The sequence below is a fragment of the Thunnus maccoyii genome, chromosome 6, assembly GCF_910596095.1.
Source record: "Thunnus maccoyii chromosome 6, fThuMac1.1, whole genome shotgun sequence".
Classification (NCBI taxonomy): Eukaryota; Metazoa; Chordata; class Actinopteri; order Scombriformes; family Scombridae; genus Thunnus; species Thunnus maccoyii.
Window position 1 is genome coordinate 8,088,068 of NC_056538.1, and position 21,014 is coordinate 8,109,081.

General features: G+C 41.9%; 1 protein-coding gene across 4 annotated transcripts in view; it reads left to right on the plus strand.

The window, feature by feature from the left end:
* Positions 1-21,014, plus strand: part of sik3 (SIK family kinase 3) — a 37,817-nt gene that overhangs the window by 4,754 nt on the left and 12,049 nt on the right. For 3 of the 4 annotated variants that reach the window (XM_042413478.1, XM_042413479.1, XM_042413477.1), the window contains exons 2-15: positions 12,573-12,689; positions 13,386-13,449; positions 14,031-14,192; positions 14,378-14,502; positions 14,765-14,888; positions 15,256-15,374; positions 15,790-15,900; positions 16,252-16,386; positions 16,877-16,954; positions 17,571-17,680; positions 18,483-18,639; positions 18,797-18,946; positions 19,060-19,133; positions 20,259-20,393. In XM_042413478.1, the coding sequence (XP_042269412.1) occupies positions 12,573-12,689; positions 13,386-13,449; positions 14,031-14,192; positions 14,378-14,502; positions 14,765-14,888; positions 15,256-15,374; positions 15,790-15,900; positions 16,252-16,386; positions 16,877-16,954; positions 17,571-17,680; positions 18,483-18,639; positions 18,797-18,946; positions 19,060-19,133; positions 20,259-20,393 (1,661 nt within the window). The remainder of the gene's footprint in view (positions 1-12,572; positions 12,690-13,385; positions 13,450-14,030; positions 14,193-14,377; positions 14,503-14,764; positions 14,889-15,255; positions 15,375-15,789; positions 15,901-16,251; positions 16,387-16,876; positions 16,955-17,570; positions 17,681-18,482; positions 18,640-18,796; positions 18,947-19,059; positions 19,134-20,258; positions 20,394-21,014) is intronic. The other variant, XM_042413480.1, reaches the window with a different exon arrangement.

The window sequence follows — 21,014 nt, forward strand, 5'->3', positions numbered from 1 at the left end:
CATTTAATAATCCACTTACTCTGACATGTGGAACAATAATTTTGGAGTGCGAGCTCCGCCCGAAACGTTTGGCAGTGCATCACTTAGCTATAGCATGTTCATGGATGTATGCTAACAGGCTTAGCCAAGGTAGCCTGGTTACCCTGTAGTGTCGCTGCCGTACACTGACTGAGTGTAACACTATTAAGATATGCGCTGTTGTCTCCGTAGTGAAACGATATCATGTCTCCCCGTTCCCCTCTCCTCTGTGATGGTTGGCTTTCACTCCGCCTTGAGTGAAGCCGTTCAGAACAACGATAAAAACATTTGATTTCTGACGTGGTCAGACAGCATGTTGTAAGAACCAGTTCTGAGAAATAAAAATGTAGTAATTAAGTATTGCAGTAACAGTTGTGGTTTGGTCCTTCTGACGGATATATTATTATATATGACATCATTAGATTGGTAATACTGAAGCATCAGTGTGTCAGCAGCATGTTACTGTCGTAGCTGCTGGAGGTGGAGCTAGTTTCAACTACTTTAAATACAGTTAGACTATAAAACAGCTGTCAGCAGGTGTCTTGAATCCTTGCAAGAAACGTTCATTCGTTCAAAGTTTCAGTAATAGTTACGGCCAATGAGCCATTGTTGGATGTTTACATTTTTCAAAATAAAGGACCAAAACATTATTTTCTTTCTCTCTTTTTTTCCGCACTGCACTGAAATCGTACCAAACCATGATCCCAAAACCGAGGTACATACCGAACTGTGAATTTTGTGTTCCATTACACTCCTACCATTCATCTATCTGCAGGGCAGCAACAAACAACTTTTTCACTACTGATTAATAATTAACCACTGTCAAAATGGTAATTGCAGATCACATGTCACATTTCTTACTTGGTCTGATCAGTTGCTAAAAAACCAGCCCACTAAACTACAGTGAATATGCCTGATTGCCATTGTGTTTTAGTGTGTCTATACTTGTGTCTAATTGATTGAGAAAAGGAGGTATGATGGTCATAGTCTGACCAGACTATAGATAAAGTAAAGTGACACACTTTGAAAAGCCCTCCGTCGTGTTGTGCCCACAGCAAGGTGAGCGTGATTGGTAGAAGATAGCACCGTGTGGCGTGTCCTGACCCGTCCTGTCTGTGGAGAAGCAGATCTTTTTTTCTGTTCTTCTTTTTCCTGTCTTCTCCTCTTCTGCTCTTTCCTTTTTGAGGGTTTTTTTTTTAGGCAAGAGAAGGATGAGCAGGAGGAAGGGGGCAGGCAGGATGGCAAGCGTTAGGTAACAGGCCTAATGTACTGTGTAACAATTTCACACACTCCCTCAGTCACACACACACACACACACCAAGTCACGCACAGCTCTCTAACATACAGCATCTCCTCTCTGTTTCTCAAAGATACACATACGCACACTCAAATGTGATTTCAGTTGGGTGAATAATATGACAAAGGCTGTGTTTCTGCTCGACTTGTCTTCAGGCCCTCTGGTCGTCTTCTGCTGCATTCTCAGTATTGTGAATCTGCAGCCAGCTGGCTTCAAAAGGGGAATAACAAAATCCAGACTACGTGTGTGTGTGTGTTTTAAGGTTTGGCGATATGGCCTTAAACAGTATAATTGTAATAAAATAATTAATTTTATCCAGTGTGGTCGGATTTATACAGCCAGCTCCTGTATTCAGTCATTGTAATAGATGGTGGATTCACAGATTGTTTTTAAAAGAGCAGACAAGGAGGTTGATGAATACCAAACTTTAAAGTAACTTCAGTTCAGTGCAGATCATATTGGATAGAAAGTGCATCCAGCTGGTGATTATCAAGCTAACTTCAGCCTTCTGTTTGACCGGCAGCACTGTTGCTTTCCTCTGCTTGTATGGTAACTTTTTCTTCTCACATTCCTAGATGACTGTGACCGACTGTGCCATTAGCCTCTACTCTTCCAAACTTGTAAAAACCGGGAATGTTTTATTTCTTTGCAACATGCTGCTCTGATTTTATTAACGCAAAGCCAACGTACAATGTAATGATCAATCAGTGGGTCGTCACCTGAGCTGAATTGGATCCTGATGTGACTTGTCTCGTGGTCAGTGAAGTTACTAAATGACAGCATATTGAGTGTTGTGCTTCTGCTCATTTTCTCTGGATGTTCATGTTCCCTTTTTTAAACTGGCTGTTCTAGAAGTGCAACGACTAGTTGACCAACAGACAATTAATTGCCTACTATTTAGATAACTGATTAATCTTTTTTTAATCATTTTTAAGAAAAAAAGCCAAAATTCAAATATTTTCTGGTTTCTTAAGTACTCTAATGGCACGTCAGTCTTCTAAAAATAAATCTCTTTGAGTTATGGACTGTTGGTTGGGACAAAACAACATTTGAGGACGTCACCGTGGGTTTTGGGAAACAATGATGGACGTTTTTCACCTTTTTCTCACATTACTCACACATAAACCACTAATTGATTAATCATGAAAAATAATGGACAGCATGTGCTTTCAGCCATGTGTGTTGCTGCACATTCATAACCTAAATATGTCAACACTTTACAATACCATATGACAAATTTAGAACACATTAAGATTTATTATTGTTTATCGTGAACAATGCAATGTGGCCCTACACACCCCTAGTGTCTGATGCCAGTGGTTTGTGTTCATGTGCCGTTTGTGTTTGTAACCATCGATGATCAGTACATGGCAGCACACGCAGTGGCAGTTAAAATTCACAACTCTGTGCTCTCATCATGGACAGCACTGCTCGTTGTCAGAGGCGACTGTGTGTTGCCAAGGCTCTTACTTGGAGAAAGGTCGCTCCATTGAAGTCTTACTGGTCTCCATAGCGATGATGGTGGTTCCAGCCCACATCTACCAATTCTGAATGGAACTGACGTTGCCATTGGCTTAGATTGCCTGTCATGAAGATGGTGTGTGATGTGTGTTTTTTTTTTTCATCAAAGCTGGACACAACAGAATTTGTCTGGTGTTCTTGGGTTTCCCTCCTCAATTCAGACCGGCTGGGTTCTTCGCTGTAGTATGTAGTGATATCTCTGCTGAAACCACAGTTGTGATGGACAGAAGCAAAGGTCTTTGGTTGCTGCTGCTTCGACTACAGGTCTTCCAGAGCTTTCATAACATGAACTGTGCACTCGGGGTGGGCAATATGGACACAGTTCTCTATCAGGGAATATGTAACATTATATCCAGATAACAAAATATGCCATTATATAATACATTTTCTGGAAAATCCATTTAGAAATTGTTAATGGATAAAAATACGAGACAGAAATGTCTGCTTTTGGCTGATAGAGCATATTAACTACCTGTCTAATCAAAGTATTTCATCACATTAAAGCAAAAAGTATATCAAAAGTCAGTATTGCCATAAAGCAGTCCTGCTTGTTGAGTTACAGCATTGTCCAATACAGTGGTACCAAACCTTTGCATTGGGACCTCCCCAAGGGCTACCAAGATAAATCTGAGGAATCACTAGAAGACTGAAAAGATTAAAAGATTCATTGCTGCTGCATTTATCTCCCTTGGCTTGAAGAAAAATGTCACCATGGCATCATGATATGGACATTTTGCCACAGCAGGTCCATTTATTGAAATCTTCATGCAGGCCCTCAAGTGCGCTCCTTGCAGCCTCTTCCTGAAGTCTGTTTTCACCCACCAAAAGTGAAGATTTGTCTTTATTTAGTAAATTCTTAAGTTTAAGGATCGATTCATGGTTCAACAATAAGGCTTGCCCAACTGCATGGGGGGGAACTTGGCAGCAAGGGTCTTCAAGTGACTTGCAGGAACAACTTGGTCTGGGTTCCTGGTTGCTTGTGGACCCAGGAACCAAGACAAATATTATACTAGTATTCCAAATACTTGTAAATACCTGAGTGCTAAATCGTTCCCAGAATACATCCCTTGCTGGTATATCCTGATCAGAGTTTCTGAACCAGTGGCCTCTCCTCCCCCCTCCTCTTCAGCTTGTATGTTCAACAATCACAGCTCATTACTATTGTCCAGATCATGATGGAGTGTAGACAGGACTGAGCCAGGAGGCTGATGGTTGCCTGCTTCCTTAATCTTGCGGATTGTCTCAATTGTGACTGGCACCTGAAAAAAAACAGAAGTGGAATTAAGTGTGCAGTGTGACAAACACACATCTAGCTAAATCTTCTCCATAAACATCAAATCAGTAATCTGGTTTAAAAAAAGGAGGGGGAATTTTCTTACTTTCACAGCAAGGATATTAACATCCTCCTTTTGGAAAACGTTTGACAGCCTCGCCAGATGAGGCAGCACGTCTGACTGGAGGTACAGAGCAGCCACATATCGGTATGTGGCACAAAAGGAGTAAAGACCTTTTGCCACAGGGCACTTGTTGTGCTCCACCTCCTCTGCCAGGTCCATTAGCGCTGCATGGAGATTCCCAGATTGGCTACTGCCTGGTGCTGAGAAAGCCAGCTCATGTCTTTGACCTCTTAGAAATTATTGTGGGGAAATAATTAGTACATTTCTGGCAAAAATAAAGCACAATTAACCCTAAATATAGATGCCTGTGATCTCTAATTCTGCTGGAAAGAATGAAGATTTGTTTACCTTCACATTCAGATCACAGATGCCCAGGGTAGTGGCTGCTGCCTTCAAGACTGCTGTTCTATTGGCGGTGTTCCTAAAGTACAGGTGAAGTTGCTGCAGGTGGTCTCTGAAGGTCTTTTGTACGGTGTTGTCTCTGAAGCATTTTTATAGACGTTGGGCAGCACAGTGCTCAGTAAGTAGCCATGGCATGGTTTCACAGAGTCGCTTTGCCACTCCATTTTGGCCTATTTAAAAAACAAGGGAAGAGGGGAAAAAAGTTTAGTTGTACAAACAATAAATTAAAGCACAATAAATATATTAAGTGCTTTGGTGTGGAGAAGGATGCAGTAATGTTACCTGTCATCACTGCTGTACCATCTGTCCCAAAACCAGATATCTTGTCCTGGGGAATGCCCCTCTGATTGGTCTTCCCATCAGGAAGTGGAACTAGGTCCCAAAATTGACAAAAAAGAGCTCTGTCTTTGTGTTTCTGATGTCTTCAGGACGGGTTCTTCGATAATACTGGCCAGTATTTCGAGCATTTCATCTACCATGCGATGGGACCTGTAGTTGGTTGATTTTCCGGTCTTTGAAAAAATTAATACCAACAGTTAAATAGATGTTGTTGACCTGTCAGCAGCCAAGACCTGTGTGATGGCCTTTTCTTGTTCCAACAGGCGCTGCATCATCTTTTGCCTTGATCCCCATCTCGTGGGCGATTGTGTTATACGTTTGTGTCGAGGCAAGTGCCCGCTGCCTCTTCCAACTGTGAGAAAAAGCACTCACTTTTTGCAAACTCCCACAGAGAGAGAGAGAGAGAGCAAGAGAGAGAGAGGCTTAAGATCATCTACATCAAGGGGGATCTGTTAAACCTCAAAGCAACAGGGATGCTATGCTACTTGAACATTTAAATTAATATTTCATAGAAAGGAATAAAAGAAACTTACCAATGGTAATGTGAAGGCGATGGCCAAAGCCTGACAGTCTTGTCCAGTTATTCAGTGCGATAGCTTTGACAACGTTTGCTCCGCTATCCGTTGTCAGACACACCTGTTTCTCTTCGTTGAGATGCTAGCACTGGAGAAATTCCCTCAAACCATTCGCTATATTTTTCCTTGTGTGGTCCTCGGAAAAGTAGCTTGTCTCAAGACGGGAGCTGCACAGCATCCGTTCAGCTCTGTAGTTCTGCTTGACCATAAGTCCGTGGTCAAGGTGTAGTAGTCTGCAGAAGACAGTGAGGCTGCTACCTTACTGAGGTATTCTTCATACATGTCCAGGAGTGCTGTCTCTAAAAAATATTACCCTTCAGGGATGCCATGTTTAGGGTTCAGCTTTTTAATGAGCTGTTTGAAGCCTTCCTTCTCACCTGTCGCTCCCCTTTTTGGAATGAACTCCTCCACTGAGGAGCCACTGTCAGCCATGCTTGTTGTTGCTGTGCCTAAGTTACGCATGTAACATACGTCATACTGTTACGCGGCATAACGATGTGATGTCATTATGAAAACCACAATATGTATTTTTTTTAAATCATAGTAAAAAATTATACCAGTATTGTTGTGAATGATATGATGTGGCACACCCCTATGACATAGGTGATAAATCAATTGAAAGTAATCGAGAGTGGCAGCCCTACTCATGTCTACACTCAGGTTATAGTTTGTGATGATGGGTCAGGAATAGACATTGCCTCATTTTAATTCGTCGCAAGCCAAAAAGGGTGGGAACTACTGATCTGATTTATATTGGAAAATTCACATTGTCTTATGGTGAATATTGCCATATCACCTATCCCTACTCTGGACATTTGGCTTGAGCCCAGTGGCTGTGAAAGACAACTGGACAAAAAGACCTGCTGGAGTTAGTGAGAATATTGGTCAAGGTCCATAATTCAGTTTCTTCTATGCTGTAGTATGCAGACTTTGTGTGGTAGATAGCAAGATGTGAAATGTAAGAATCCCTCGATCCCAACTTTGGATTGAGTCGTGTCTCTATAGAGATTTGTTTCTCTTATTGTGCTAAACTGGAACTGCTGGTTTCTTCTTTTTAAGCACCAGTCAACAATTGTAAATATGGGAATGTGGACTGTGCAGAATCAACCTGTTTGGGTGATGGTGTGTCATGTGGCAACTGCAGTATGAGATTTTTATGATTGCAGTTGTAGAAGAAGTAGAATTAAAATACCACTGACGTTGTGGTTACCGGGATGGTACTAGTACATCTATTCATGTGTGTTCATCATAACTAGTTGCCACAAACAAACTTTCCCCAAATTCTGTTGCTTTTGGTCAGGTCTGTGGGTTGTAAAGTGTGTCCTTCACTATGCAAGAAAGAAAGGAGAAAAAAATCAACTGAAAATGACAGATGAGTGTGTGATGTCCAGTTTTTCGGTACTTTTAGCATGTGCCTAGTCTTGTACTTTCAGCTTGACACACTCAGTTGAGTCATTTCCACACATATACTCATACAAGCACACAACACACAAGTGCATCATCTCCGAAAGCCAATGTGCTGACTCACACTGCCTGTATGTCTTCATCTCTTTGTGTGCACGTGCATAATACGCTCATAGAATGGTACAACTTGTGCTGACGTGCCGTGAACATATCTTCTACGTGTGACACTGCCTGATGTCTATAAGACTTCATACACACACACGCATAAGAGAAAAAACTGAAGCTTCATACCAAGCAGCTTCTAGTTAGCTGTTGTAAAGACTTGGTTTAGATCCAGATAGCGATGATGCCGTGTTTTCGACCTGAACTGTGGAGTGTGTGTGTGTGTGTTTGTATGTGTCCCATAGGAGTTTAACTACTCACATGCTGATATAGGTTAAGCCAGAGCATTACACCCCCTCTGGGTGTTGTAATCTGTGTCACCTGTTGATGAAGGTTAACCTCATACATTATATCACCTCTCCATTTTGTGTGTGTGTGTGTGTGTGTGTGTGTGTGTGTGTGTGTGTGTGTGTGTGTGTGTGTGTATGTGTGTGTGTGGACACAGATGAGCATGCAAGATGCACTCACCTGCCCCAGCTTCCCACTGTAGACATTACTCCATGGACCCAATTCTATGTTTAGGATTAACCTCATTATAGTTGAGTCATGGATGGATGTTTTCAAAGTGAATGCTAGAGGGTCCAAGGGAATGTTGCACGACTGTGAACACAATGTCTAAGAATCAGATTTATTGGTTAATGTTGCATTTTTTTGGTTCTGTTCAAATTGTTGACTCCTTATTTTATGCTTAATAAATCTAGGCAAACAATATGCAACTTTTTAATCAGAGCATTATAACAGATAGATGTATTCAACAATAATATATTGGTATCAAGAAAATGTCAACTGGGGCTGTAATTGGTCATTCTTTATACATTGATGATTATTCTATTAGTTTTTTGTTTAATAATGGTCCATGGTTTTGAGGCTTGTTTTGCAGTATACTGAGAGGTGCTTCTAATGTTTTGTCTATCCCATGGATATCAGTGGGGATAATCTAAAAAAATACAGATTGTGCAGTAGTAACTTGAATAAGTCACTTTATGCTCAGTCATGTAAACAGTTTCTTAGAAATGTGCAGCATGGCATGCCCTTATCTGACATATAGTCGTGCTCATTGAATAAGAGTCAATGTATTGCTTTTACAAAACATCACTGTGCTGAAAATGTAGGTATTTTTACACTGTGTTTAGTGTTAACCAGTGACAATGAAATTTTGCATCCAATCAGCACCGTGTGGACACATTACTGTACTGTAAAGTAATGATGAAGCGGGTTTCAACCTCTCAAAAAGGCAGCAACGGGGAAGGAATGTCATCGGCCAGTGTGCCATTGTTGAGGTTCCTGGCCAGTGACGGGGAACACCACCATGTACTATAAATAATCAAAGCGTCCTCCATCACCATTCAACCCTTGGCCCCTACAATGCTGCCCGTCTCATCACTTTCCCGGACACAATACACAATATTCTCACTCCAGCCGAGCAGATGGATGGCCCAGAGCAGCCCAGGTACGTTGTCATCTGGGACAATGCAAGTTTCCACCGGGCTGCTCTGGTCCACAACTGGTTCGTCGACCACCCGCCTTTTTCCGTTCTTAATCTGCCACCATGTTTTCCATTTCTCATGGAGTTTCTATTGAGGAGTTTTTTTTTTCAGCTAGGCATTGAAACACGGGATATGAATATGAACGCGTACCCCTCCTACAAGCAATAGAGGAAGCATGTGGTGATATAGCTGCTGAAGTATATCAAGACTAGACTCGTCATGCCAGCCGATACTTACCCCGCTGCTTGGTCAGGGAGAACATTTTGTGATGTTGATGAGGTCCTGTGGCCAGACAGAAACAAAAGGCAGGATGCAGAAGGCTTATTTTCTTTTTTCTATTGTTTGTCCTATATGAAGAACACTTTACAAATCCAACCGTGTTTGCTGAGATGTATACAGTATTTCAGAATAAAAAAAACATTCTTTTCTTGTATTTGTGTGTTTTTCTATTTGAGTATGAAAACATAACAGTTTACAACAAGCTACTGTACGTACAGTATGTAGTGTAACACCGAAAATGCAAAAGGCCTGCTAATATTATCGTAGTAGTGTTTTCCACTCATAGTGTTCTCCATCGAGCACATTATTGTTCAACTAGTTCTTAGAAATATCTATTCATTTCATGGTGTGTGTCATTTGAAGACAAAATTTCATTTTGACAAGACAACATTGTTTTGAATTCAGTATTTGCTTTTGCAAGATATTTGTGGAGTTTTGGGTTTTGTGTGTGAGTTTTTGTGTTTAGAGGTTTAAGAAAATGAGCCATGCTTTCAGAAACCATGTGTAAGTAATTGAGAAATACTGTATCATAAATGTCTCCCTATGTTTTCCATACTCTGGCTTTACACAAAAATATTGAGAAAACTACATTTATACACTATTCATTTACTGATCCAATATGTGTCTAATTTTATATTTTGCATATTTGTGTAATATATCAACATTACATATCTGTAACTAAAGGAAAACAAGCAAATTTAAAAGGGTCTTCACAGTTATACCTATTATATATACAATGAATAAATCACCAAAATTATGGGAAATAGAGTTATTTTCATTTTTTGGCTGCCGGGCCAGTGAAAATATACAAGGGGCCAGTAAAACTGATCTACTGGGCAAGTGGGGAAAAATACATTGGATACTGCATGTCTGCATGACTGCAAGTGTGTAGCACAAAAAAACTTTCTTGCATAGTTCATGCTGCTGTGTACCAGCCTGCGTAGTGTAAGTGTTATTGTAAATTTGGTAATTGCCTGGAAATAGAGGAGGAAATGCTATATGTTAAATACAGAAATAACTGCAGTTCAAATGCTGACAGCAGCAACAACTTCCTATAAGATTACTGGTATTTCACTTCTGATAAAATCAAGAATTAGTACCAATAAAAAATGGTTACCTCCACCTCTGTACCCATCGCTACATATGAGGAGCCTTGTTTTCTCCAGTTGTGGTCTGTGGTGAGACTGTCAGCAAATATGCAAAGCTAAAGGGAAGCCTATGTAGATTGTTTTGATTTGCCATTATATTTCTGAATGTTTTGTTCAAGACGGTTGTTGAATTTTTGTATTATGCAGTTTTGTTGCCATCAGCCACTGTTAATTCTTGTCCTGTGAAGTTAGCGTTTATGTTTGTGTGTCATGTAATGTATAGTAAATGGTCCAGACTCCTCCGCTGGGCACCAGCTGCTCTGACATGGTGCTCTGTTGAGGTCACTGTCTTGTGATCGAAAGGGCTATGTGACACTTCATCTCATTGCAGCAGGCCTCTCAGTAGTGTGTGAAAGTGGGTGTGCTTGAGTGTGTGTGTGTGTGTGCGCGTGTGTGTGTGTGAACCCAGATCTTTTGACGGAAAATTCCAGAGTCATGGAAGCTAGTGCAAAGCAGACCGAACACCCTGAGGCTGCTAAGGTACACACTCTCAGTCACAGCACATTTACTGTACCTTGGCTGGAGCTAAAGCTGGAAACTCAACCTTTGTACAGCGTATCAGTTACCATTACCTCTGGTCTATGTCTGTTAGAATGACAAAGTTGTCAATTCTTACCGCACATCTTGAGCAATTTCCTTAACCGTTTGTCATCCAGTCTCTATGGTAAGAGAAACCGACTGACCAATATGTAAAATTCTGAAATGTCTGCAGTGTCGGTTAACTCTTAACTGCCCCGACTGTGCCATTGTACCTGTCTTGTCATGGAGAAATCTCCTTGGCACGCAAGGTTTTATATTCAGATGATCACCAAGCTTCTGTACAATAGTGATTTTATCCCACTTCCCCAATTTTCAGCTCATTTGCACGGAGTAGGATTCACTGTCAACATGAGCATATTGTGTACGTGTAGATGTGTGTATACGTTTGAGTGTGGGAGTGTGTGTGATCCAGATGTCCTGTTGTAACCCTCCAGAAGATGCAGAGGGGAGCTATTACATCAACAAAACTGGACGACCGCCAGTGCCAAGAATAGATTCCTTGAGCTTAAAATACCACATAGACACACATTGCAAACAGACAGATACATACATGGCTAGAGTGATTTTTAATAATACTTTGTAGTCAAGTGCCTCGAAGACAAGCCTTTTCTGCTGAATTTAAATATAGAGAAACTTATGGAATAGATTACTATATATGAATTAATAACTCATCCACAAAAACGGCATCATTGAATCATCAAATTAAACGTGTAAGACATCAACTTTGGTGAACTGATCAGTCTTTGTAAATGTTACATGAAGGGAAAACATGAACTCTGACGATACATATTTTCCACAATTACAAGTACAATGTCCTTGAAGGGAAGCTACACACAAAGACACAAACATACACGCACTGATCTGGTTTAATGCCACCGTTAGATGTTGTTCTGTGCTCTCACAGGAGCCCCCTCTTCGCTCTCCCTCACTTCCCTTTCCTGTCTGCAACAGGAAGTCAACCTTGTCAGGCTTCAGATAGCCTCATCTTCTTCATGTCTGTTCTCAGGAAAAGGGGAGCTTGGGATGGCGCACAACAACAGAAATCGACAGATGAGGTGTTTGCTCTCTGTGTGTGTGTTTGTGGAAAAAAAATGAAAAGCATGCGTCCTGCATTAACAGACACACACACAAACACACTCGGACTGCACTCGCTCATCTATTTTTGGCAGAAGCCGTGTTTTTGGGCAGCCCCATTAGCTTCGCTTGATTAAGTCATTAAAGGCTTCCACCCATTCCTAAGTGGCAGAGCAAAGCTCCTGTCACACATCATCATCGTCCACACTGCTGGACCCATTGTTGAGGGCTCAGTAGTTATGCAAGAGTTGTGCTCGCAGTCGAAGGTCATAGCTTAGGTCATGCTACCCAAACAAGCTGGAATCCAGAGAAAGCACTGTGTTTGACAACACAGAGTGTGTTTGACAACACAGTTTAGCTATTCATCATCTTAAGTGCCAGTATCTCCGCATAGCATCTTTTTTCCTGCTAGTCTCTCAGCTGGTGGCAGATGATTGTGTTTATTATTTATTTTTATGTGTTTGTTAATGGATGGGCTGTGCCAGGTCATGTTAGATTGAGTCTGTCTGACTCATACCCTCTCCCCTTAGCTGTTTTGCTGCTTATTTTCTCGGCATTTTGCTCTTCTATGATTATCGTGTCATCACAGCAATATTGCAAGGGCACTGGGACCGTGCCCTGGAATTGTTGCCTGTAATTTAAGTGTCGGCTAAAAACCATGAAATGCGAATGTATTGTCTGTGTTTTGAACGCTCAAGAGCTGGTAAACACATCGCCATGGTTTAACACGACTTCTTTCTTGTTTTTGTCTCCTCACACTCCTTCAACCCCCCATCCCTTGCTCCTCCTTTCTTTCTGTCTTCCCCTCCTTCCCTCACTGTTTCCTCCTTAATCTCGCCCTCTCTCTTCACCACTTCACCCACTCTTTCCTTCTTTCATCATTCACCCTCATCTCTCCTTCCATCCCTTTCTCGTCTCTCGCTCTTCAGGTGGCTATAAAAATAGTGGATAAGACCCAGCTGGACGATGAGAACCTGAAAAAGATCTTCAGAGAGGTGCAAATCATGAAGTTGCTGAAGCACCCCCACATCATCCGCCTCTTCCAGGTACACACTCACACTCACCCACAGAGCCGATAACGCACTCAGATCTTACACCTGACACCCATGGCCCAATGGATAGAGGACAAATGAAATATGTGGTTTTTTTTCAGCAGGATCTTTTTATTTATTTAATTTTTTTTTTTTTTGGAGTAACTGTACCAAGCTGTTGTTGATGATGATGATAGGCACTGGTTGGTATCAAATTAAAATGTACATCATTTCAATTTTTATTCAGGGAAAGTTGACTCTTTTTCATGGTTGTACATGTCTGTTCTAGTTCTCAGTCTTGTTTGTAAGAATCTCACTCTGGTGAGACTTAGAGGTAGAAGTTGAGGAAAGAGAGTGTTTCCTGTTTGCTTTCCTCACCCAGATTTCTCCAGCTGTACGGGGACTGTAACACAAAACCAGCTTTCCAATATCTTGTCTGCAGTTTAAACATTCTTTTAACTTTGCCACTTAATTTTAATCACAAAATGCTACGGTTTGAACACTTAATGTTGAAATTCTCAAACACACATACTGTACATTGAACACTACACTGAACAAATACCAGTTTTTTTCTCTGTTTAAATCTTTCAGTTTGTATGGCAAACAGTGCTTACTCATGCTGTTGTGTAACAGATCAACCACCCATCACTGAATATTGGCCTGTCAGAGGGTCTGTAGCTCCTGGTGATTTTCATTTGTTTGTGTCTTTAGGTGATGGAGACAGAGAGGATGATCTACCTGGTTACAGAATACGCTAGCGGTGGAGAGATATTCGGTAAGGGAGTTGCCCACTGTTAGCTTGTTGTAGATTGTCTTTGTCATTGCCTCTGCTTTTTTGGTTTTATATTTTCTTTTGAGTTTTCACTGGTGTCAAAATACACAAATTGTGCAAAATAAAGAAGAATACAAAAAGTCTTAAAAGTGTTAAAGTAATACTCAATCTAATTTGATTTGAGGGTTTTACTTTTGTGTTTGTCCACAATAACTTGTGTCTTTGCACAGTCTGTTCATTATTGTATTATAACACAAAATGAATCAATTGACTTTCCTTCATCATTAATGTAGTGATTTGTGAGGTCAAACTAGAAGGCTTCACTTACTGTGTATTCACATAGTCAGTCTCATGGGAAGAACAGTGAGGGCTTTCTGTTTAGTACACTCTGATGTTCATGTACACAGCAGAAACACTGCACTTAAGTACCATAAATCTTTTTTTCTTTTTCTTTAATCTTTTTTTTGGCATTTTTTTATTGGATAGAGGATTTTGAAGTGGCAGACAAGAACCACTTGGCTACCAGGGTGCTCCAAGCACCATAAATCTTTAAACTGTGTGTGTGTGTGTGTGTGTGTCTCCAGACCACCTGGTTGCTCATGGGCGTATGGCGGAAAAGGATGCCAGGAAGAAGTTCAAGCAGATTGTGGCAGCAGTCCATTTCTGTCACTGCCGCAACATCGTCCACAGAGACTTGAAGGCTGAGAATCTGCTGCTGGACCACAACCTGAACATCAAAATCGCAGGTGTGTGTTTGTACTTAAGAATGTAGGGATGAGTAACTTTTTAGTGGTTTTGGGCTGTCTTGGTGTGAGTGGGTGTAGGCAAGTGTCAACATGTGCTTCGGGAGCTTTTTGCCGGGCTGATTGAATTCACTCTATCAAGGAAAGTGATGAGACTGAATAAACCTCTGCTCTCCATCTCCTGTCAGACTTTGGCTTCAGTAACCTGTTTTCTCGAGGCCAGCTGTTGAAGACATGGTGTGGCAGCCCTCCCTACGCAGCACCAGAACTATTTGAGGGCAAGGAGTATGACGGACCCAAAGTAGATATATGGGTAAGTAGACGTTTAGGAAGGCGTCAGGCCTTGTGAGAGTGAGATGACGTTTTGTTAACTTTGGAGGTAAACTTTCCAGCAAGATTTTTTCTTCTTTGGGCATCTACTGTCTAACCTCTATCGTGAAGATGGATTAATTAATTAGTCAAAATAATAGTTTGTTTAAATATACATGCAATAATAAGCGTGTCACTGCTTTTCAGGCTAAATTGTGACATTCGATATTTCATAGTTTGTTTCTTGTTGTCTTTTCTCTGTACAGAGCTTAGGTGTGGTGTTATACGTGTTGGTGTGTGGTGCCCTACCTTTTGACGGCAGTACTCTACAGAATTTGCGGGCACGTGTCTTAAGTGGCAAGTTCCGCATCCCCTTCTTCATGTCCACAGGTAGGTCAACTTTTATCCCCTCTATCCGACAAACTTTCTTCTATAGAGTACAGGCCAATATGTCTCTAGCTGTGTTTCCATCCAAGAGCCAAAAAAACATTGCAAAATGATTTTCCACCCAAAATGAATCTCCTTCTAATCAAGTACTTAACACTGTAGGGTTGATAAGTGGCTGTGGTCAAGGAAAAGTATCAAAACATTCATATAAACCATAGAAAATGGTAAATTCTAAGGCAGAAGATAGACAGTGGAGATTTTTCTGCGGATGTTTATGCTATACATTAAAACACATTATGATTTGAATCCATTGTAACCAACACTGTTCTGAGTGTCTCACGTGAGAATGTGTGTCTGTGTGTTATTGCAGACTGTGAGTATCTGATCCGACACATGTTGGTGCTGGAGCCCAGCAGACGGTTGACCATGGAGCAGATCTGTAAGAACAAGTGGATGAGACAAGGAGACCCAGACCCAGACTTCGACAGGGTGAGACCTCTAGATCATTTTCAGTAGACCTCTGGACTCAAGGCAGGGTTGTGTAATGAACATTTACCTGAAGCAAAAGAATCTTTGACCTGCCTTATTTTCCAAATAGTTTTTGAGTAATTGTATTTCTCTTGTGATTATTGTATGTTTTTGCTACAATTAGTATAATTTGATGCTCTTGACTTGCCTCAGTGTGTTTCGTCACAAAGATGAACCAACTGTGCTCAAAGATGGCCTGCAACTGTCCAGCCTCTTAAACTGTTTTTAATAGTCATCTCAGTTCTTAAAATGTAGTAGGTGCTCCAAACTGGTTCATCTAGTTTGCACTTGCTGCTGCCATGACAATTTGTCTTCAACACCAAATCTCTTCTCCCCATCTCTCCTCCCTTGCGTTCTTTTCCTCTACCTGAATCAGTTGATAGCAGAGTGTGAGCAGGTTAAGACCGAGAGAGAGACGGAGCTCATCAACGAACAGGTGCTGATAGCCATGTCTGAGATGGGTCTGGACCGAGAGCGCACGCTTCAGGTATGACACCAATAGGCTGCGTTAAGACCAAGACTGGTCTTCGGTAAACAACAGAATGGTACAATGCTACATGGTAAACAAGGTTCTTCATCCCATGGGCATCTTTGGTGTGATCGCCTGCTTACTTGATTGGCCCATGTGGTGCATTGTCAGATGACGTAATATTGCATTCTGGCAAAAGTTGAGCCTGGTTCAACTTTTTTGCTGGATGACCGCTGCATTTTTTTTGCTGAGCCCTACATGGCCCCCACCCCCTGCAGCATGAACACACTGCCCCCGTTAAAATGAACGGCAGAACTGCCGTTTTTCACGCATTGCCAGATTTGGTCTGAACGCCTTTTTCTTCTCTAGTCCCTACAAACAGATGCATACGATCACTACAGTGCCATCTATAGTCTGCTGGCTGACCGCCTCAAGAAACACAAGACCTTGCGTGTTGCTCCACCAACACCACGCTCCATTAGCTATCCCCTTAACGCTGTACAGGTAAATTTGACATGTGTTGATTTATATTTTGATGATATTTTGGAGATTTTGGGCTATTCTTTGCTAAGTTTTAATAGCTATAACTAGGTTTCTAGAGGCAATTGGTGCCAACTATCTTAACATACCCCAAAGTTTACTGATTGATCATGTGTGTCTGTATATACTAAGAATTTATTATATGTATAAACTGATTCTTTGTAGAAGGTCTTCAGAACCTTTGGACTGACTGATTTTTATTCAATCTCCTCTTTTTGCATCAAAGAAAAATGTTTTTTAATACCTTTTGATTTTGAATGATCTTATTGAAGACAGCAAAGTTTCACATGACTGTTTTCATCAGTGTCACCTACAGTAGTCATCATATCAGTCCACTGAATAGAGTTGATTGGCTTTAACCCACATCTGCCAATCCCACTGCTCTAAGAAGATTGTTAGAAAATTAGTGCAATCCTCACATGACCTGTGCATGTGTGTGTGTGTGTATGTGCAGACGGATCCGCAGGGTAATCCAGTTAGCATGACCGTTCCCCATGTCCAGCTCATCAACCCTGAGAACCAGATTGTTGAGGTGAGTCGAAGATTATGCCAGTCTTCTGGTCATGGAGTTGCCTCACAGACTGCAGATAGGTCTTTGCCCTTCATTAGCGATGAAATCCCCAAATCCCAAACATGGTCCACTTCTAATTGACCTGGCTGGCAAAAATTGTTACTTCTATACAGGATACCCTTAACTTAGAAAGGAATTGTTGCAACAATTCTCTGTGGCATAAAAGTCAAAATGACAGCATCCAGTTTTAAAACCATATTATTGACATAGATGTGCATGTGTGTCGTCACTGGCTGTCTGTCCAATATTTACTACAGTTTACTACCGTCCATATAGCCTGGGATCAGTCTCAAAGACAATAATCAGACACACAGTCACACATCCATGCACACATACTCAAACATAACACGCAGAGTCTCAAAGCTGACTCACAAATGCTGTGAAACACAAGAATGCGTCAGATCACTGCATTGCAGCAGGGATTTTAATAGAAAAGCAGAAGTTTGAAGCATGTATATTAGAATTGACAAGTGTATATATTCTTTTTTTTGATGCATTGCCACATAAGCATGCGAAGGATCACACGGGCTCCCAAAGGGCATCAGTAATGACCAAATATATGTTATTTATCGTCTAGCCGGATGGCAGCATGGCACTGGACAGTGATGAAGGTGAGGAGCCATCTCCTGAGGCCATGGCTCGCTACCTTTCAATGAGGCGGCACACTGTGGGGGTACCAGACCAAAGGTAACACACAGGCCCACATTCCTTCAATATACAATTAATGTGTCTGTTGTTTGCTACAGTATCATGAGTAGTATTTTTTTTTTTTTCTGTAACTGTCAGCTGATCAGTCTGTAATATAACACGACAGCTATTTCTTGTGTCTTGTATGTACAAATAAATTGCCTTAGTACTTTCTCAAAAGCATAACTTTAGAGTCTTCATGCCATTAACTATCCTTTCCTAGCACTTCTATTTACCGTGTATGTTTTGTTCTTGATTTGGTACATGTAAATGCCAGCTCTTGTTTATAAAGACCCAAATAAGCCCTTAGCAGGATGCAAACTCATGCAAACAACATATCAGACAACAAGTCTGCATCTTTTGGCAGATCCAGTTTTTCTTTCCTCTGTGGTAAAGATCAGTCTGATTTGTGTCTCCTACTTATTCACTGTATTCGGTCATATTATTGGATGTTTGGGTAGAAGATGGCTTCACAATTGCATTTATCTAAGGCAGCTGCCAAAAAAATTGTAGAAGCTGTGTTTCTGCCAACTCCTCAGTACTGATGGCTGTCCTAAAGTGATCAAATGTAATAGCTGGTAACTTTTTATAACCTTTATAAATTAATCAGTGGGCTATCAAAAATAGGAAGTGTTTATTGGTGTGTAAATTAATACAGGGATAGTGTGGTAATAAAGGTGCATTTGAATAATCCATCACAAATAAGACATGAACAAGTATATGAACTAGTTTCTGCTGTACTGACAGCACATAAAATTAGCCACTGATTCCTCCTTGTCTTTTTTTTCTCCTCCAACCTCAGGACAGAGATGCAGGAGGACCTCCAGAAACTGCCACCAGGTTTCCCTCGAGGCGCAGTGCCCCAGCCCCCCTTCCCTCCACTGGCCCCCACTATGGGCCAAATGCACACCCTCATGCCCACACAGAGCCTGCAGCCCACACAGCAGCTGGAGTACAAGGTACTGTCAGTTAGATTGGGTGTTAGGTCTTTCAGTTGGCATTAGAAGACCTCTGCAGAAACCTTCAGTGTCTGACTGTTTGTAGTTGTTGGGACTAAATATTAACTTTATGGAAATTCCCTTCCAAACTGACTTCCCGTGTCTGCTGATCCTTCAGGAGCAGTCGTTGCTGCAGCCACCAACTCTGCAGCTACTCAACGGCATGGGGCCTCTGGGTCGAAGAGCTTCCGATGGGGGGGCTAACATTCAGCTACACGCTCAGCTCCTCAAGAGGCCCCGGGGGCCCTCACCACTTGTCGCCAGTCCGGTGAGTATAGACGTTAACCTCAGGATCTGGATTTTTGTATGAGTGCAATTTGTATTTTCTCCCTCTATGTAAACTGCAGGAGTCTTGACCAGTAAACTCTTTGCCTCTCTTAGCACCCTATCCCTGCTGTAGCTCCGGTGGATGAGGAGGGTTCAGACGGAGAACCAGACCAAGAGGCAGTACAGAGGTAACCCACGGTGACGGTTTTGAGCGATGGGTATATACTATACAGAAGTGCTGTCTAGACTGGATACTCTGGAAGATCCGTAGCCTGTGACAACAGGTCAGCAGGTTCTGTATGAATGTTGAGTTAAGGACTAGGCTAGTTTAAACATTTGTAATTTTCTCTTTTATGATTTGTTGCATTTGCCTTTGCAATTATTCTTTGTTGATCCCACATTATTAAAATAATAACTATGATTCTGAATACAGATCTGCATCCTCACCTTCTATGTAAACAAACTTTTCATAGGCAAAAATGCATCAGGCCAGTAACAGGAAGTACATACTGTCATTTTTACTAAAAGCTTAGCCAGCAAATGTCAAATCCAGGAAAAACAAAAAACCCAAAACATTGGATTGACACAGAAAATATGTACTGGAAGTTTATAGACATGTTTACAAAAGAAATAAGAGCTCTGACAAGGAAGGATGAGGGTAAGGACAGGTGCAGGTTTGTTGTTGGATTCACAAGTCCAGGTAAGGATTTCCCAGTTGGTCCTCTTCAGACAGCACCTTCTGTAGACTTCGCTGGTGTCCTGGGTTGCTGGGAGTGAGTGCCTTTAGGCTGCTCTGCTTTTTCCCACGGGAGGTGGCCACTCTGCTGTGGTGCTTACCCCATCTCTCCTCCTTTCTCCATCGTGCAAGTGCCTTCTTCCGCAGTTCCAAACTGAATCTGCTACCAAATCCCGCCCTCCTGTCTCTCAAACTCTTTGGCCAAGAGCTTCTTTATCTTTCTCATTTCAGTCAGTGCCAAAATATCCTCCCGACTTTCTCACTCTTTCTCACACAGCTTTGCTAACTCTGAAGCTTGCAAAACCAATGATTAAAAAAATGGCAACCAGTCCAATTCTTAAATTGGAAGCTGGGGGGCTGTGGTATTCCCATAAGCTATAACATCCATCTATGGTGTAATTTTATTTTTTGTTTTTCTGATTGGCTAAGATGATATGAATGATGGCACCCATTGGCAGAGGTGGGAAGGGGCGGGCCTTCCCCCCCGTCTCCATTAGCCAATGAGGACAGAGAGCTGACCAGCGCTGCTTCCTGTCTCCCACCCTCACCCCCGTCCTCCCCCCTCCCTGCGGCCCAGGTACCTGGCGAACCGCTCCAAGCGGCACACGACGCACGCGCTCATGAGCACATCGCATGGCGAGCCCGCGGCAGAGTCACAGCGGCCCCAGGGCCCCCGCCAGAGGGGGGGCTGGGCCCCCGACATACACACCCGGTGAGGGGACACGCCCGCTCCGAGCTGTATATGCACAAACACGCACAAACACACATACTCACGCATTAAATGAGGGGCATATTACGCCTAACTCTGTCTTTTATCTCTCACACACATGCACACATGGCTGATCACACACATTGCTGATGATGTGCTCGCACCTGGCGGAGGTTTTTGCTTCTTCCATAGAGGAAATATATTTTTGTCAATATTGGTGTTGGAGGTGGAGGGTGTGGCACATGACAGATATATCTCCACATCATCAGTAAACCACCATTCAAAATAACAGTTTCTTCCTCACAAACCTGAAAAGAGGAGGCATGTGGCAGGTTAACTGTGTTTGTGTGAGCAACCTCTCAAAGCTACATCATTACCTTTGTGTATTTTCTCTCCAACAGCAGTCATATTTTGGTGTTTTGGTGTTGTTAATGTGGTAATTCTAGCTGTTTTCCCCCCCAATAAGTATCATCTTCCTCAAGCTCAGTTTATAGTCTTTTGAGATACTGGGTCCATTTATTCTTCTTTGTGAATTTTTGTATTAACATGCAGCAGTAGGCAGAACCTGTTGTCTCAAATGGGTCTTGAGACATATAAATCTGTGCTTGAAGGCAATATCTCTTG